Here is a 12,436-nt window from a genome sequence, read left to right as displayed (position 1 = left end):
TGTTGTGGGAGGAGTGGGGGGCTGTGCCCCCTGAGCTCAAGGGGTTCGGTTTGAGGTCTCTCCCCCTAAATATGTGATGGCTTATAATTTGATAGTGATGGTTCTCCGTTTTCGAAAGGGTGATATATGCACAATTGGCTTATTCGGTCAATTACTGTGCGTGTCATATATTAATACTAATGCCAAAACAGTTTCCGGGATAGCAATACTTACTGACAAAAAAAGGAACCTACTGCGTCCGACTAGATCTAGATTGAAGACCTTAAGGAGATCTGATGTAGCTCTTCCAGGCGGAATGACATACTCGCGCGGCCGAGTTTCGACTTACTCACGTGACGCTATTTAACAGGTTTTTGCGTTGCTCATAGGTCATGTGATTAAGTCGAAACTCGGCCGCGCGAGTAGACTAACCATGGCTATTGCAAATAACGAGGGTTTGCCGGCTGCCATATCACCAACGTAGAAGACGACCCACCGAGATATTTAAAGTTGTCATCGCCACCCACCAACAAAGTAAAAGGTCTCTAACTCCTGCCGCTGAAAACCGACCATGCTGTACTCTCTCCCTCGATAAAAGTGAAGCAGTTGGTCGGCCGTTGGAATATCCGCCTATAGTGGTTGAGCCACTTGCCAAACCTATCGATCCAGTCACGACAGATCACTCGCCATGCTTTTTGCCTATATAAACAGGGTCAGAGCTACGATTCTGTATTAGGCAGTAAAGGCGGCCAGAGGAGTCCAGAGAAGAGAAGAGAAGAGTAGGGGGTGTAGGCTCCGCATGTCAGCGACATGTAAGTTGTCAGTAGATGTTAGATATGTAGATGTTAAAGATCTGACTTTTTAGCAGGCTGGCTTCTAATACACCGCTATTATCGTTAATGGCCGAGTGAGCGGTCATTGCCCAAAATTTCTTATCGCGCATCTGATATGTGGTCATGTGGGTGAGTATGCGTATTCATTGAGAGATTTAAGATGAGGAGATTGAATCCCTAACATACGTTGTGGGGCAGGTTGGCAGAATAGGTACTGTCAAGACACGTTATAACAGCTACGCGGCTGTAATCGGTCAAGTAGATGTATGTGCGTTTGTTTTGAGACCCTAAGTTAAGCTGCAACCCACGTGACGTCTAAATCCAATCATCATCGCTCTCGCCTTCTTCATTCGAGCAATAGAGCAACAGAGCCTGGGCCATGAGCATTTCAGGCCTAGGATAGCGAGACCTCGACCACCAGCAGCCTGAAACCGTGTATGTTTCCTCGTTAACGAAAGGTTGCTCGATTTCACATCCCCCGCCAAGACAGTACCAAGATCGAGTGACAGTCTATGAAGGCTATCCACTAGATGCTAGCGTAATATCAGGAACGATCGGTGTATCACCCAGCACGGCTGCACACTGCAAACCGGTCCGTCCAAGACCGACCTGAAGAGACCTTGATAAGCTCCTTGTACTGGACTTCTCTGATCATTTGTCTTTAGGAAATTAAAGTGATCCGGTAGAACGAGGCATGCAGCTGCCGTGCTGAGATATGCCACCGCAGCTCATCCCCCATCCCGACCAGCCCAGTCCGGGGCCGGCCATGACGTCGCAATAAGCTTCCCGATCCCCAGATCTTGTGCCACCACCCGCGAATCTAACACAGCAACCCCTGCGTCCGTGTGGCTCGGGCCCGCCACACACACGACAACAAAACCGGGTCCTTAGGGTAGAACTTGTAGATGCATCATAAAAGAACAGCCCCTTCCCCCCCGGATCTGAGAATAAAAGACCCTCCTCTCAAATACATCAATTACGCTGCATGCTGAGGATACAGACCCTTAAGCCTCTCACTACTACTACTACGACTGCAGCTGTAAGGTCAATAAGGTGTCTATCAATTGCCTCTACTACGCTACATAAAGCCTTCTTACCACCCCCTCGTCCCGCGCTCACAATGACGAAGCGCAAGCGCGCAGCGGTCATCAAGGCAGAGGCAAACATGGCGACTCTTGCCGCACTGCCCGAAGGCTCTGCGACGCCCGAGGAACAGGAGCATGGAGACGAGTTTGCGCCCGAAGAGGAGGGGTCTGATGAGTTTGATCCAGAGCCCGCCGCTGCTACTGCAAAAGGGAAGGGTAAAAAGGCCGCCTCCCAGAAGTCGGGCAAACCCGCGCCGAAGAAGAAGAAGCCGGTGATTGATCGCAAGACGTTCATAAAGACAATGAATAAAGACGGTACAAAGATCACGCGCGAGCCACAGGTCAATAGCACGCATCTCCCGCTGCCGTGGAAAGGACGGATTGGCTATGTACTCCCCCTCCCCCTCTCTCCTGTCCCCCGGTCCCCGCCGCAGAGAGCTAACAGGAAGCAGGCCTGCCTGAATACCTACCTCCGCAGCGCCACGCCCCCCATCTTCTGCTCCCGCACCTGCCGTATCGACACAATCCTAAAGCAAGGCACCCCCGCCGCCGGCAAGGCCTACGTCGAGTCACTCGGCCTCGCCAACGCCTGCGACCTACCAAAGATGATCCGCTGGAACGAGCGCTACGGCATCCGCTTCCTGCGCATCTCGAGCGAGATGTTCCCGTTTGCCAGCCACCCCGTGTACGGCTATTCACTGGACTTTGCGGCCGAGGCGCTCAGGGAGGCGGGAGCGCTGGCGATGAGGTATGGGCATAGGCTCACGACGCACCCGGGGCAGTTTACGCAGATTGCGAGCCCGAAGGCGAACGTTGTTGAGGCCTCGGTGAGGGATTTGGAGTATCATGCGGAGCTGCTGGGGCTGCTGGGGCTGGAGGGACAGGCGGATAAGGATGCGGTTATGATTCTGCATATGGGTGGCGTGTTTGGGGATAAAGACGCCACGCTCGCCCGCTTCCGCAAGAATTACGCTACCCTCTCACCGGCCGTCAAGGCCCGCCTCGTGCTTGAAAACGACGACGTTGTACGTCCCTCTGCGCCCCCCCCTCCCCCTTCCCGCATAGAATCAGGCACCCACTAACTCGACGCAGAATTACACGGTCCACGACCTCCTCCCCATCTGCCAGGACCTCGGCATCCCCCTCGTCCTCGACTGGCACCACCACAACATCCGCCACGCCCCCGACTTGCGCGAAGGCAGCCTGGATCTCCTCCCCACGCTCCCCGCTATCGCCGCCACATGGACCAACAAAGGAATCACACAAAAGCAGCACTATTCCGAGCCACGGCCGGAGGCACTTACTGACCGTGACATGCGCAAGCACTCGAAGCGCGTGTATGGGCTGCCGCCGTGCGACGATAACATGGATCTGATGATTGAGGCGAAGGATAAGGAGCAGGCGGTGTTTGAGCTGTATCGAAAGTTTGAGATCGGGCCTAATAGGGGGGTAGTGGCGGAGGTGGTGCCGCATGAGAGGGGGGATGAGGACGGGGTGGAAGAGGGAGAGGTGGCGATGGGGGGGAGTGAGGGGAGGGTGTATTGGCCGGAGGGGTGCGAACATTGGTTAAGTCCGGTGAAGAGGGTTAGGGCGAAGAAAGAGGTCAAGGACGACGGGGATGAGGATGCTGTAGATACAGAGCGGGGCGAGAAACCGCCGCCGAAAAAGAGGGCGGCGAGGAAGCCGAAAGTAGAACAGCCAGAGCCTGCGGAAGACGGAGAAGAAGTCGAAGCATCACCGCCAAAAAAGAAGTCCACAACCCGCAAGCCCAAAGCCGCAAACCCACCCCCAGAAGCCACCTCAGAAGCCAACCCAGAGACCACAAAACCACGCTCAAAACGCCAAAAACCACCAACAACAACAGAAGCCACAACTGCAGCCATAACCAAAAAGAAACGCCCCACAAAGAAAGCACCAGCACCCGCACCTACTGCAGATGTAGGCGCTGACGAAGAATCAGACTTGAGTTCACCGCCACTAGTCAGCGACGACGAGAACGAAGAGGTACCGAGTGCGCCGCAGCAGGAGGTGTTTTTGCAGGTTGATCGTGAGGCGGCGGCGGTGGTAGAGGGGACGAGGAGGAGTGGGAGGGTTAGGAAGGCTGTGATACGGTAGGGCTGTGTAGAAGATAGAGAGGATAGAGGGGGATACACAGGAATAGATATAGTGCCTTAGTTTTATTGTATTATTAACGATTGTTTATTTATGATTGTGTTTATTAAAGACTGTTTATTTATGATTGTTTATTTTGGTAAATTAGTTATGCCTTTTTATGAAGATGAATATATTTCGGAGACTAGGGGTTTGTTCGTTTTGTAGTTGTGCAGTGTTGATGATTAGAATTTTATGGGCTTAAACACGCCCGAGTGATAGTCCATGATTGGAATGTTCAACCCGGGGTCTAGGGTCTGGAAGTAGTATGAGTAGGCTTTTTTTTTTTTTTTTTTTTTTTGTTTAATTCATAGTATGAGTAGACTGGTGCGATAGGATATTTATGAATTGCCTTGAATTGGCAGCATAGTGCTAGGGGCTATAGACAGTGATCCAACTCGACTAAACCCACTCAGAAGGAACCCCCCGATCCATAACCTAACCGCATTACGCCGATACTACAGATCAGCATCGGTAACTCTTACTCAAGCACCCACTTGACGCGTATCATCTCGGAGCGGGCAGAGAGGATAGAATCCCGGGTTTGAACCACTGCCGAATTCATAACCGCTCACTCTCTTGGATTCCTGCCAGTACGTGTGTAGCTACTTACATGTAGAGAGAAGACAGAGTCCCTCGGCACGTGCTGTGTTCTTCTCTACTTCATACCTACAGCGCCAGCTTACACCCCCAGCACTCTCTGATGAATCATCAAGGTAAGGGACACAGCTATTCGTCACCAGTGCAGTGTTTTCTCCACTCGGAGTCTGTAGCTAGCTAGTATGCTGGGTTCGGCGCTGCGGCCGCTCTCGCACAGTGGGTAGTGGTAGTGGTGGTGGTGTACAGTAAGTAGATTACTAGTCTGAGCTTGTTTGTTGGGTTGTCGTTCTGCGTGGGAGGAGGGTGGTCGGAGTGTATGTTGCCCCGAGGGAGGTGGGGGGTGGGGTGGTGTCATGGGGACATGGTGGGAAGATTTGTGGGTTGGGAGGTGGGTTCGGGTTGTATGAACTGTGCTCTGTGAGAGAAACGGCTGTGTGGTTCGAGGCACCAAGGAGCGATGTTGGCTGTAGCCGGCCGCGTGGTGGAGTATCCCGGGCCGTCTTTGATGGAGATAGATGTATGCTGTTATGACAAACAAGAGGATGGCCAGTGGGTTGTCTCCATGACCATCAGCAGGTCATGGGTTCAACTCCGGGGGTGGGAGTGATGCTCTGGGGTGTACGGCATGTAACGGGGAGTAGAGTCCGATATACCGGGTAGTTGATCTCACTCAGATCCTTCCGCAAATTATCACCTATAGCCCGTGAGGGGCGTATGGTTACAGCATCACTTTTTGTGTATTTTTTTTGAGGGGCCTGAGGGCCTTTCTTAGTGGGGTATGTGTGATATCGATAAGAGCTCTCTCTGGCAGAAATGTTAGAGTTGAAACATGATGATATGGGGTTTGAGGGGTCGTGGTGAGTAGAGACTGGATAATATGATTTGTGCGTGCCCAGAGCTATACCCACTGTGCACGTGCTTAAGCAAAACGCCAGAGAGACCAAGGGGTAAAGGTCGAGCTACCGTGGACGGCCACTAGCGGCTTTTTCCCCGGGGGGCTGCTGTAGCAATGCTCGAGTTTTGCGAGTGATATTTCATGATCCAAACTCTCCAACACTCCACCACACCGCACAATGCCCAACCGCACCACGCCGCATAATACTCGACCACACCAACCCTAAAACCACCACCACTACCACCACCACCACCATCACCACTACCTTAATGAAGTAATCAATCAATCAACCACCACCACCACTACCACCAATATGACTTACTATTAATATGCTTCAGCTGGTAACGAGACCTCGATATTACCGTATTTATATCCCGCCTCGCCCCGCCTAGCCCCAGGACCAGCTAGCATCAAAAGAGTCAAAAGACGGCCTCCAAAATTTGAAAAGTCCAAAGGTTCTACCGAACCTGGGCCCCATCAATGATGTATATAGGCTAACTGTTCGCAATGCAGGAGCTCAAGCAAGGCAAGAGAAAGCCCATTTTACCAGACTCAGAGGAATGTACTAACCCCCCCCCCCCCCCCCCCCGGGCGGGAACTCTTCAGTCTGGCGATAGTAAGCAACTATTTCACTCTGATATTCGGTGCCTTCCATAGAGCGGACACATCATCATCATCGTCTTGAGCAGCCTTCTGTTGTCACCGTTACCGTTGCTGACACTGACGTGAGCTGACCCCTCGTCAGAGGGGATTAGATACATTATAAGCCCTCATCCCTTCTTGGAAGCCGTGAAGGATGATTTAGTCTTGCTCCCCCGTCCCCGCTCCCATTTTATCTATTACCTCAGCTGTAGAATTTAAGGTCCAAGGTGCTACTTTGGTTCCTGAACAGAAGTAACATGGAATCTGTTACGTCAGTATAGATCATCACGGCTTTTAATCCATGGCCGCCATCGTATGTCTTACTCCTAGCTGTTCCTCATACACAACTAGCGCGTGGCAGAAACCTTCCGGGTTATGTCTCCGGGGTCTGGACTTTCAGATAGATATACGGTCCTTCAGCTGCCCCAGACCTAGGCTTGGTGGGTATGTATGTGGAGTATACATGTAGTTCTTGACCATGTCTTGAGACTAATATAATAGGAAGAGAAAGAGGAAGAAGAGAGATATAGAGGGACGATAAGCAACATGGCCAATGGAGACCCGGAACCCCTCCACACATTTAATCCTTCCGCTCACGTGTAGGCATAGATCCTGGCCATAAACGCTAATATTGACTCCATCGATAGAGGACTCAAATCCCTCCTAGCCGGACGAGGTTTTATAACAGTGTTATATCAGGTTTTTCCCTGATCTTGCTTCTGAGAACGAGTTATCTAGGGGAATTGATAACAGCAAGATCAACCCTGCCGGTATCGCTACTCATACCTTATCTGTGGTAAATTACCTTAAGAGTGCATAGCTTGGGTCAACAGTTAGTATGGTATGTATGGCTATTAATGGACCCCGCAGATTGTCGATGTATGCCATGGATCTGGGCAATACACTGTACTGGTTGATGATCCTGCATGACGGGTGACTGTGCTTTGGTATTTTATTGTTATGAGGGGTTTAGTTTTCTCTTTAAAAATTTGGGAGATTCTAATTACTTTTTATCGAGTTACCTACTCCATGCCATGGGCGGAATTCTTGCGTTTCGCGCATCAACTTTCCCCCAGAGGGCACGCGTACGCACGAGGATGTATATAGGAAAAACTTCCAACAGCGGGGATTCATGGTTACGATAACAATTCCTAAGGACTGCAAGAAGTGTGTTTCGTCTGATCTGAGATAAATATTTAGTTGAGTGTTATTGTTTCTATTGATATATACATACCAAAGCATTACTGAACGTACATTAATATGAGCGCACTACTCAGTATCTCTAAGGAGTGGTAAAAACGTGGTGAGTGGCTATTTCTGTGGATGATTAAAAGCTTTCCGACCGAAATAAAACAACAATTCCAAAGAACATATAACGCCAATGTTATCCCAACGTATTCCAGAGCCTCCGCTACCATGTTTCATAAAACATGTTTAAACACACCAACCCAAACAAAGGTTGAATCACCATGACTCACTCGGTTATTACCGATTCTAATTTTGGACCCAACACTTCAAACTAATAGTCTAAAAGAAAGACATTATACCTACCCTATGCTGCTTCGCAAATTCCAGTTGGATCCTTAAACAATAAAGGACATGTGGCCCTAGGTTTAGATTGCTACGACTTCCGGTCTGTTTTCATGGTGACAGTTGGTGCTTTGTGACTTCTCAGTCTCATTCTTATTTACACTAAACACACATACTCCGGGTCCAACGATTTTGATGCTGGTTTACCACCCCCTTCATACTCATTGGGATAATTGGTACCTTGGTGTAGGAGTTACTTGAATTACATTTGGGCTTTATTGTCGTATTAAAGTGATACGTCAATACCTCCTCCATCACCAGCGGTAGGTATACTGCAATAGCTCCGCGTAAACACCAACCTCATGCTACCTACCACTCAACTTCTCTCCTCCTCCAAATCGCCATCCAGTACGTGACCCAACCAGCGTACCGCTCGATGAAATGACGTCAAAAATATGTTAAGCTTAAAATAAACACCGATCTACGTAGGTACACCTAAGATGCTGGAAACATTCTCTTCAATGGCAAACCACTGTTGCGATCTGATTGGTCGCTGCATCACCGCCACGACCAGCCGGAAACCTATTGCCGGCTACAAAACCGCACTGCCATCCTGGTTTCGAGTAGATAAACTTTCAGCTGTGTTTTGCTCGCTGAGAAGTGTACCTGGCGGTGAGTAGAGCGCCTGGCATGGAAAATCACAATTGGCTAATTAAGAACATAGCTAGCTTTATGATTGTTGTTCTAGCTGGCTGGGCTGGGCTGGATACATAGCGATCAAGTGCTCTATGTCCCAGAGTAGACACATACATAACGCGGGGGAGGGAGGCATGTTTACCCAAACCGCGGCTACTGATCATGACAACCCCTGATTGTTTACCACCCCCCCTTATGTAGCTTAGCTAGGAGCACTTCCCCAGAGATCCACGATCTTGCCCCGCGTTTGTCCAAGAAAACTTATTTTCTTCAAGCCGGATCCGGCCGCATAATTCGCTCCAGGTCACAGATTTCTTTTTTCTTTTTTTGTGTATGTAGAATAAAAGAAGAGCCGCGGGCGCGGGCGGGCGGTAATCCCGACTACCCCCCCGTGCGATATTCCCCCGGCATGGCAACGCGGAGAGAGAGCAAGAAATGGTGATAGTACAGTTTGCGATGTGTGCGTACTTGTACTTTGAAATGGGCGTGGATGTAGCTAGTAGATGCAAGGAACAACTTAGCTATGTCTCGGATACCCGTAGGTGAGGTGTGTGCGTTACTTGCTTGCTGACCGGACGATGGGAAAGGGAGGGAAGGGAGGGGGAGAATGTAAGAAGGGTTGCGGGAAAATATGACTTGATGCAGCGGAGTAATTGTTATTACTCTACCATTAGGTATCGAATATTAAGTTCTTGTAGCTGACTAGCCAGCTATAGATATATGCGTCGCACCGCAGCGAACAGGGAGGGGGAGATGTAGAACCGCACATATCGGATCAAGGCCAGACCACACTGCAGGAGAATGATCGTGGGTTCTGGAAAACTTGTTTGCTTGTTTCCCCTTCGAATCTTCTTTTTTTGCTTTACTTTTCCTTTCCCCGCAGAAAGCTAACGTGGTACATAGTAGATAGCGTGAGTGAGATTGGAATGCAGTGCTACAATTAACACCAGTCTGCGATAATTAATAGCGACGATAATCGCACCGCACATGAAAGTGAAAAAAAAGGAAAGAAACGCATGATAATCATACGCATTAAATAAGCACTTGTTCGATCCTCCGGTCATCATCATGCAGCTAAACACCGCATCATCATTGTTTTTCTTTTTCTTCTTCCTCATGAGGGATCTCCGTCATGTACTCTATTGTACCTAGGCCTTAATGTAGTTCTCTATCATGTGTAAATAACCTCAGCAAGGGATCCTGGCGTTCTGTTACGAGATGAGCATGCCTAGGTACGGTACATGTGCGTATTCTGCCTTGAAGGCTTCTTTCTATCCTCCACTGCAGGGTCTCGTTGTGTAACGAACGTGCATTGATATGTCTTGCTAGGGTCGGGAAGTCCGTAATTGAAGGGGGAGGGCTAGTTATAGATGCCGTCAGTCGGCGGTTGCTCGGTCGGACTTCGGAGAATTGGAGCTGGTGGGCCGAATGCCGAACCGGGGGTTTCATCGGATTTCGGGTGAGCGCTGTTCACTGCATGCATTGCATTTTCCGTAGTATGACCTGCTAGGTTACTTGTATGTACTCTAAGTGTAGAGTAGAGTATACATGTAGGTAGAGTATGTACCTACATGTTATGTAGGTACTCTACATACATACATACATGCGGCTAGCTAGGTCGTGCAGAGCAATTAACTACAGTGATGGGATTTGACAGCTTTTCCCGGTGGCACGACATACCTGCTCTACACGATAGATCTAGAGTGTTTGATAATTCAGTACTTGAGCATTCGGCGTATGGATACCTGGAAATCCCGATATTGAAAGGCCCGAAGATACGAGTAGACGATCCAGGGTATTGCTTGATTGCTTGCTTGTATATCAAACAGAACCCGTCTCCAGAAATACATGTGTGATTCTTTGATAAAGGTAGCCCGCTCCTACTCTCAAATTAAGTTTACCAATGAAGGTTATAACCGGAATTGAGACCATATAATCGCTGTTATAAGAACAGTACTATTAATACTATCTGTTCTCCTTAATTTTATTAATCATGGCCGCCTAGGGTGTCTTGCCGTGACCAGATACCGTGACCAGACTCTCTATGTATATCACTACATTATTAATTCACATGCACCAGCAACCGCCAAAACCTTCCAAATGCTGACTGATTTCTTGGTCTCTAGTCAATTCTCCAAGACGTGAACGTTTCGCATGCCGCCAGTTCATCCAATATCATATCTCGACCTTTAGACAACCTCAAAGGAAGATATACTAGATTGAGAAATCCATCCTAGCTGATCACTGCTGAGATATCTGTTATCTATCATTACAAAACCCGTGCACGGTGGAGTTTCATCGAGTCCGTTACCGGTGACCGGATTCGCCGTGCCATATTGCCATGGAGATCCAGATCTGGGCCCTTTTCTCGTACTCTATATATTTAGATTAAAGGTGCGAGTGATAATATCGATTCTACCCTGCTCAAGGGACTGCGCTGCACATCAAACCTATATGGAGCTAGTTAGGCAGACAGACATCACGAAATATGAGACATAACTAGTAACAGGCGCACAGGCTCAGGTACAAGAAAAAAAAGCCTCGCGAAACAACGCCATAAAAAGAAAATAAGAGGGTAAAAATGATATCACCAAACATTTATACCTATCTACTCTAACTACCCCGTCTTCATCAAATCCATAAGGTCCAATCCAAAGCCTCCTCCACTACTAGCCTGCTGTTGTTGCTTCTTCGCCTTCAATATCTCCGAGAGACTATTCCCCTTCCGTGTCTTTGCCCGTTTACGACTGTTGGCGTTTGCCAACGATTGGGCCCCAGCAGCCTTCCCCGATGATTGGGCCACGCCAACCTCAGCTTTCGCCTCGGCTTTTGTAGGAGGAGGAGGAGCTGCAATTGTGGCTGCAGCCTTAAGCTTTGACTTCCTGGCCCTGCTGCCCCTCCTTCTCTTTGCCAGGGGAACAGCAGACGCGCGACTCCTACCACACATCTGGCATTCAAACACCATCATCGCCTTGTCCTTCCCTTTCCTCTGTTTGCTCACATGGGAATTGATACCCCAAACCGCCACCGTGCCACAGGCATTACAGACGCCTCGCTCGACGCTGTCGGGCAGGTTGATCCCCTTTTCGGACGAGATATGTAGTAAGCGGGTTGCGAGGTGTGCCGATACCGAGGGGGAGGTAGTGGCGAGGAGGTGTGATGCGGCCCAGAGGTGGCGTAGCTGTAGGGCGGTGGTGGGGTTCGAGGTCATTGCGGGGCGGAGGTGCGGCGATTGGGTCGTGACCTGGGTCCGGGTGGTGGGTGGTGCGGGAGCGGTGAGGGAAGGGGACAAGATCGGTCGGTTGCTAAGAGAGTGTAACGATATGTAGGGTAGGGGCAGTTAGAGGAGTGCTGTAGAGTAGGGTTCGTTCGAGGCTTAAAGCAGGGATGCGAGCCTTGGACTGATTCAAAACTTTAGTTTCCTTATTTACTTCGAGAACGAACAGCAGCAAGAAGCAGCAGACCTGACCGCAGAATTATCTGTATGTGCCTAGGTAAGTAAAATAAGTATGTATGTAGATTAAAATCTCTACTACCCAGCTTACCGTTGACAAAGGGGAAAAGAAAAGAAAAATAAAGCAAAAGAAAAAAGAAAAAAGATTGCACTTGGCTTGTCTCATATGTCGATATTTTCCGATCCCGGCGCGCGCAACAACGATAAACAGCCGATAAGCCCTTGCCCGGAGAATTTTTCTCACCTAATAAGCCGGAGAATGAAGCCGTCCGTTGTAAGACTAATCATTTACTCTACTCTTATATGCCGGGGGGTGGGAAAGTTGATCCTTGAAGAACGTCTGTGTGAAGAGGTAGTGAAGACTAAAGGAGACAGAGAGAAGAGAAAGAGAGCATCGGCTGATTCCGATGAGATTTTCAATTGTTCAGTTTGGTAAGCAGAGCCTACAATTGCTTACCTTACGATACTCAAATCATTTATTTACATATCTTACCGCTTATTTTTGTTTCTCTTTACTTTATTTTTTTCTTTTTGTGATCACCAGTCTGTACAAAAGTATAGAGAAAAGGAA

The 12,436-nt window shown here is 49.1% G+C and overlaps 3 protein-coding genes across 3 annotated transcripts; 2 read left to right on the top strand and 1 right to left on the bottom strand.

The window, feature by feature from the left end:
- Positions 1–1,932: 1,932 nt before the first annotated feature.
- Positions 1,933–4,012, top strand: H6S33_004606 (uncharacterized protein; the record flags this gene model as incomplete). Its single annotated transcript, XM_044836333.1, has 2 exons — positions 1,933–2,922; positions 2,990–4,012. 2 exons carry the CDS (start codon positions 1,933–1,935, stop codon positions 4,010–4,012), a joined length of 2,013 nt encoding a protein of 670 aa, XP_044690579.1.
- Positions 4,013–8,077: 4,065 nt separating this feature from the next.
- H6S33_004605 (uncharacterized protein) lies at positions 8,078–8,489 on the top strand (the record flags this gene model as incomplete). The annotated part of the gene is made up of 3 exons (XM_044836331.1): positions 8,078–8,123; positions 8,205–8,387; positions 8,440–8,489. The coding sequence occupies 3 exons, from the start codon at positions 8,078–8,080 to the stop codon at positions 8,487–8,489; spliced, it is 279 nt and encodes a 92-aa protein (XP_044690578.1).
- Positions 8,490–11,028: 2,539 nt separating this feature from the next.
- On the bottom strand, positions 11,029–11,622 carry H6S33_004604 (uncharacterized protein; the record flags this gene model as incomplete). The annotated part of the gene is made up of 1 exon (XM_044836330.1): positions 11,029–11,622. The coding sequence occupies one exon, from the start codon at positions 11,620–11,622 to the stop codon at positions 11,029–11,031; it is 594 nt and encodes a 197-aa protein (XP_044690577.1).
- Positions 11,623–12,436: the final 814 nt, after the last annotated feature.

The sequence above is a fragment of the Morchella sextelata genome (genome assembly GCF_020137385.1).
Source record: "Morchella sextelata strain SCLS chromosome Unknown scls_18, whole genome shotgun sequence".
Classification (NCBI taxonomy): domain Eukaryota; kingdom Fungi; phylum Ascomycota; class Pezizomycetes; order Pezizales; family Morchellaceae; genus Morchella; species Morchella sextelata.
Note: the sequence above shows the minus strand (reverse complement) of the source record. Positions and strands in the feature narration are given on the sequence as shown.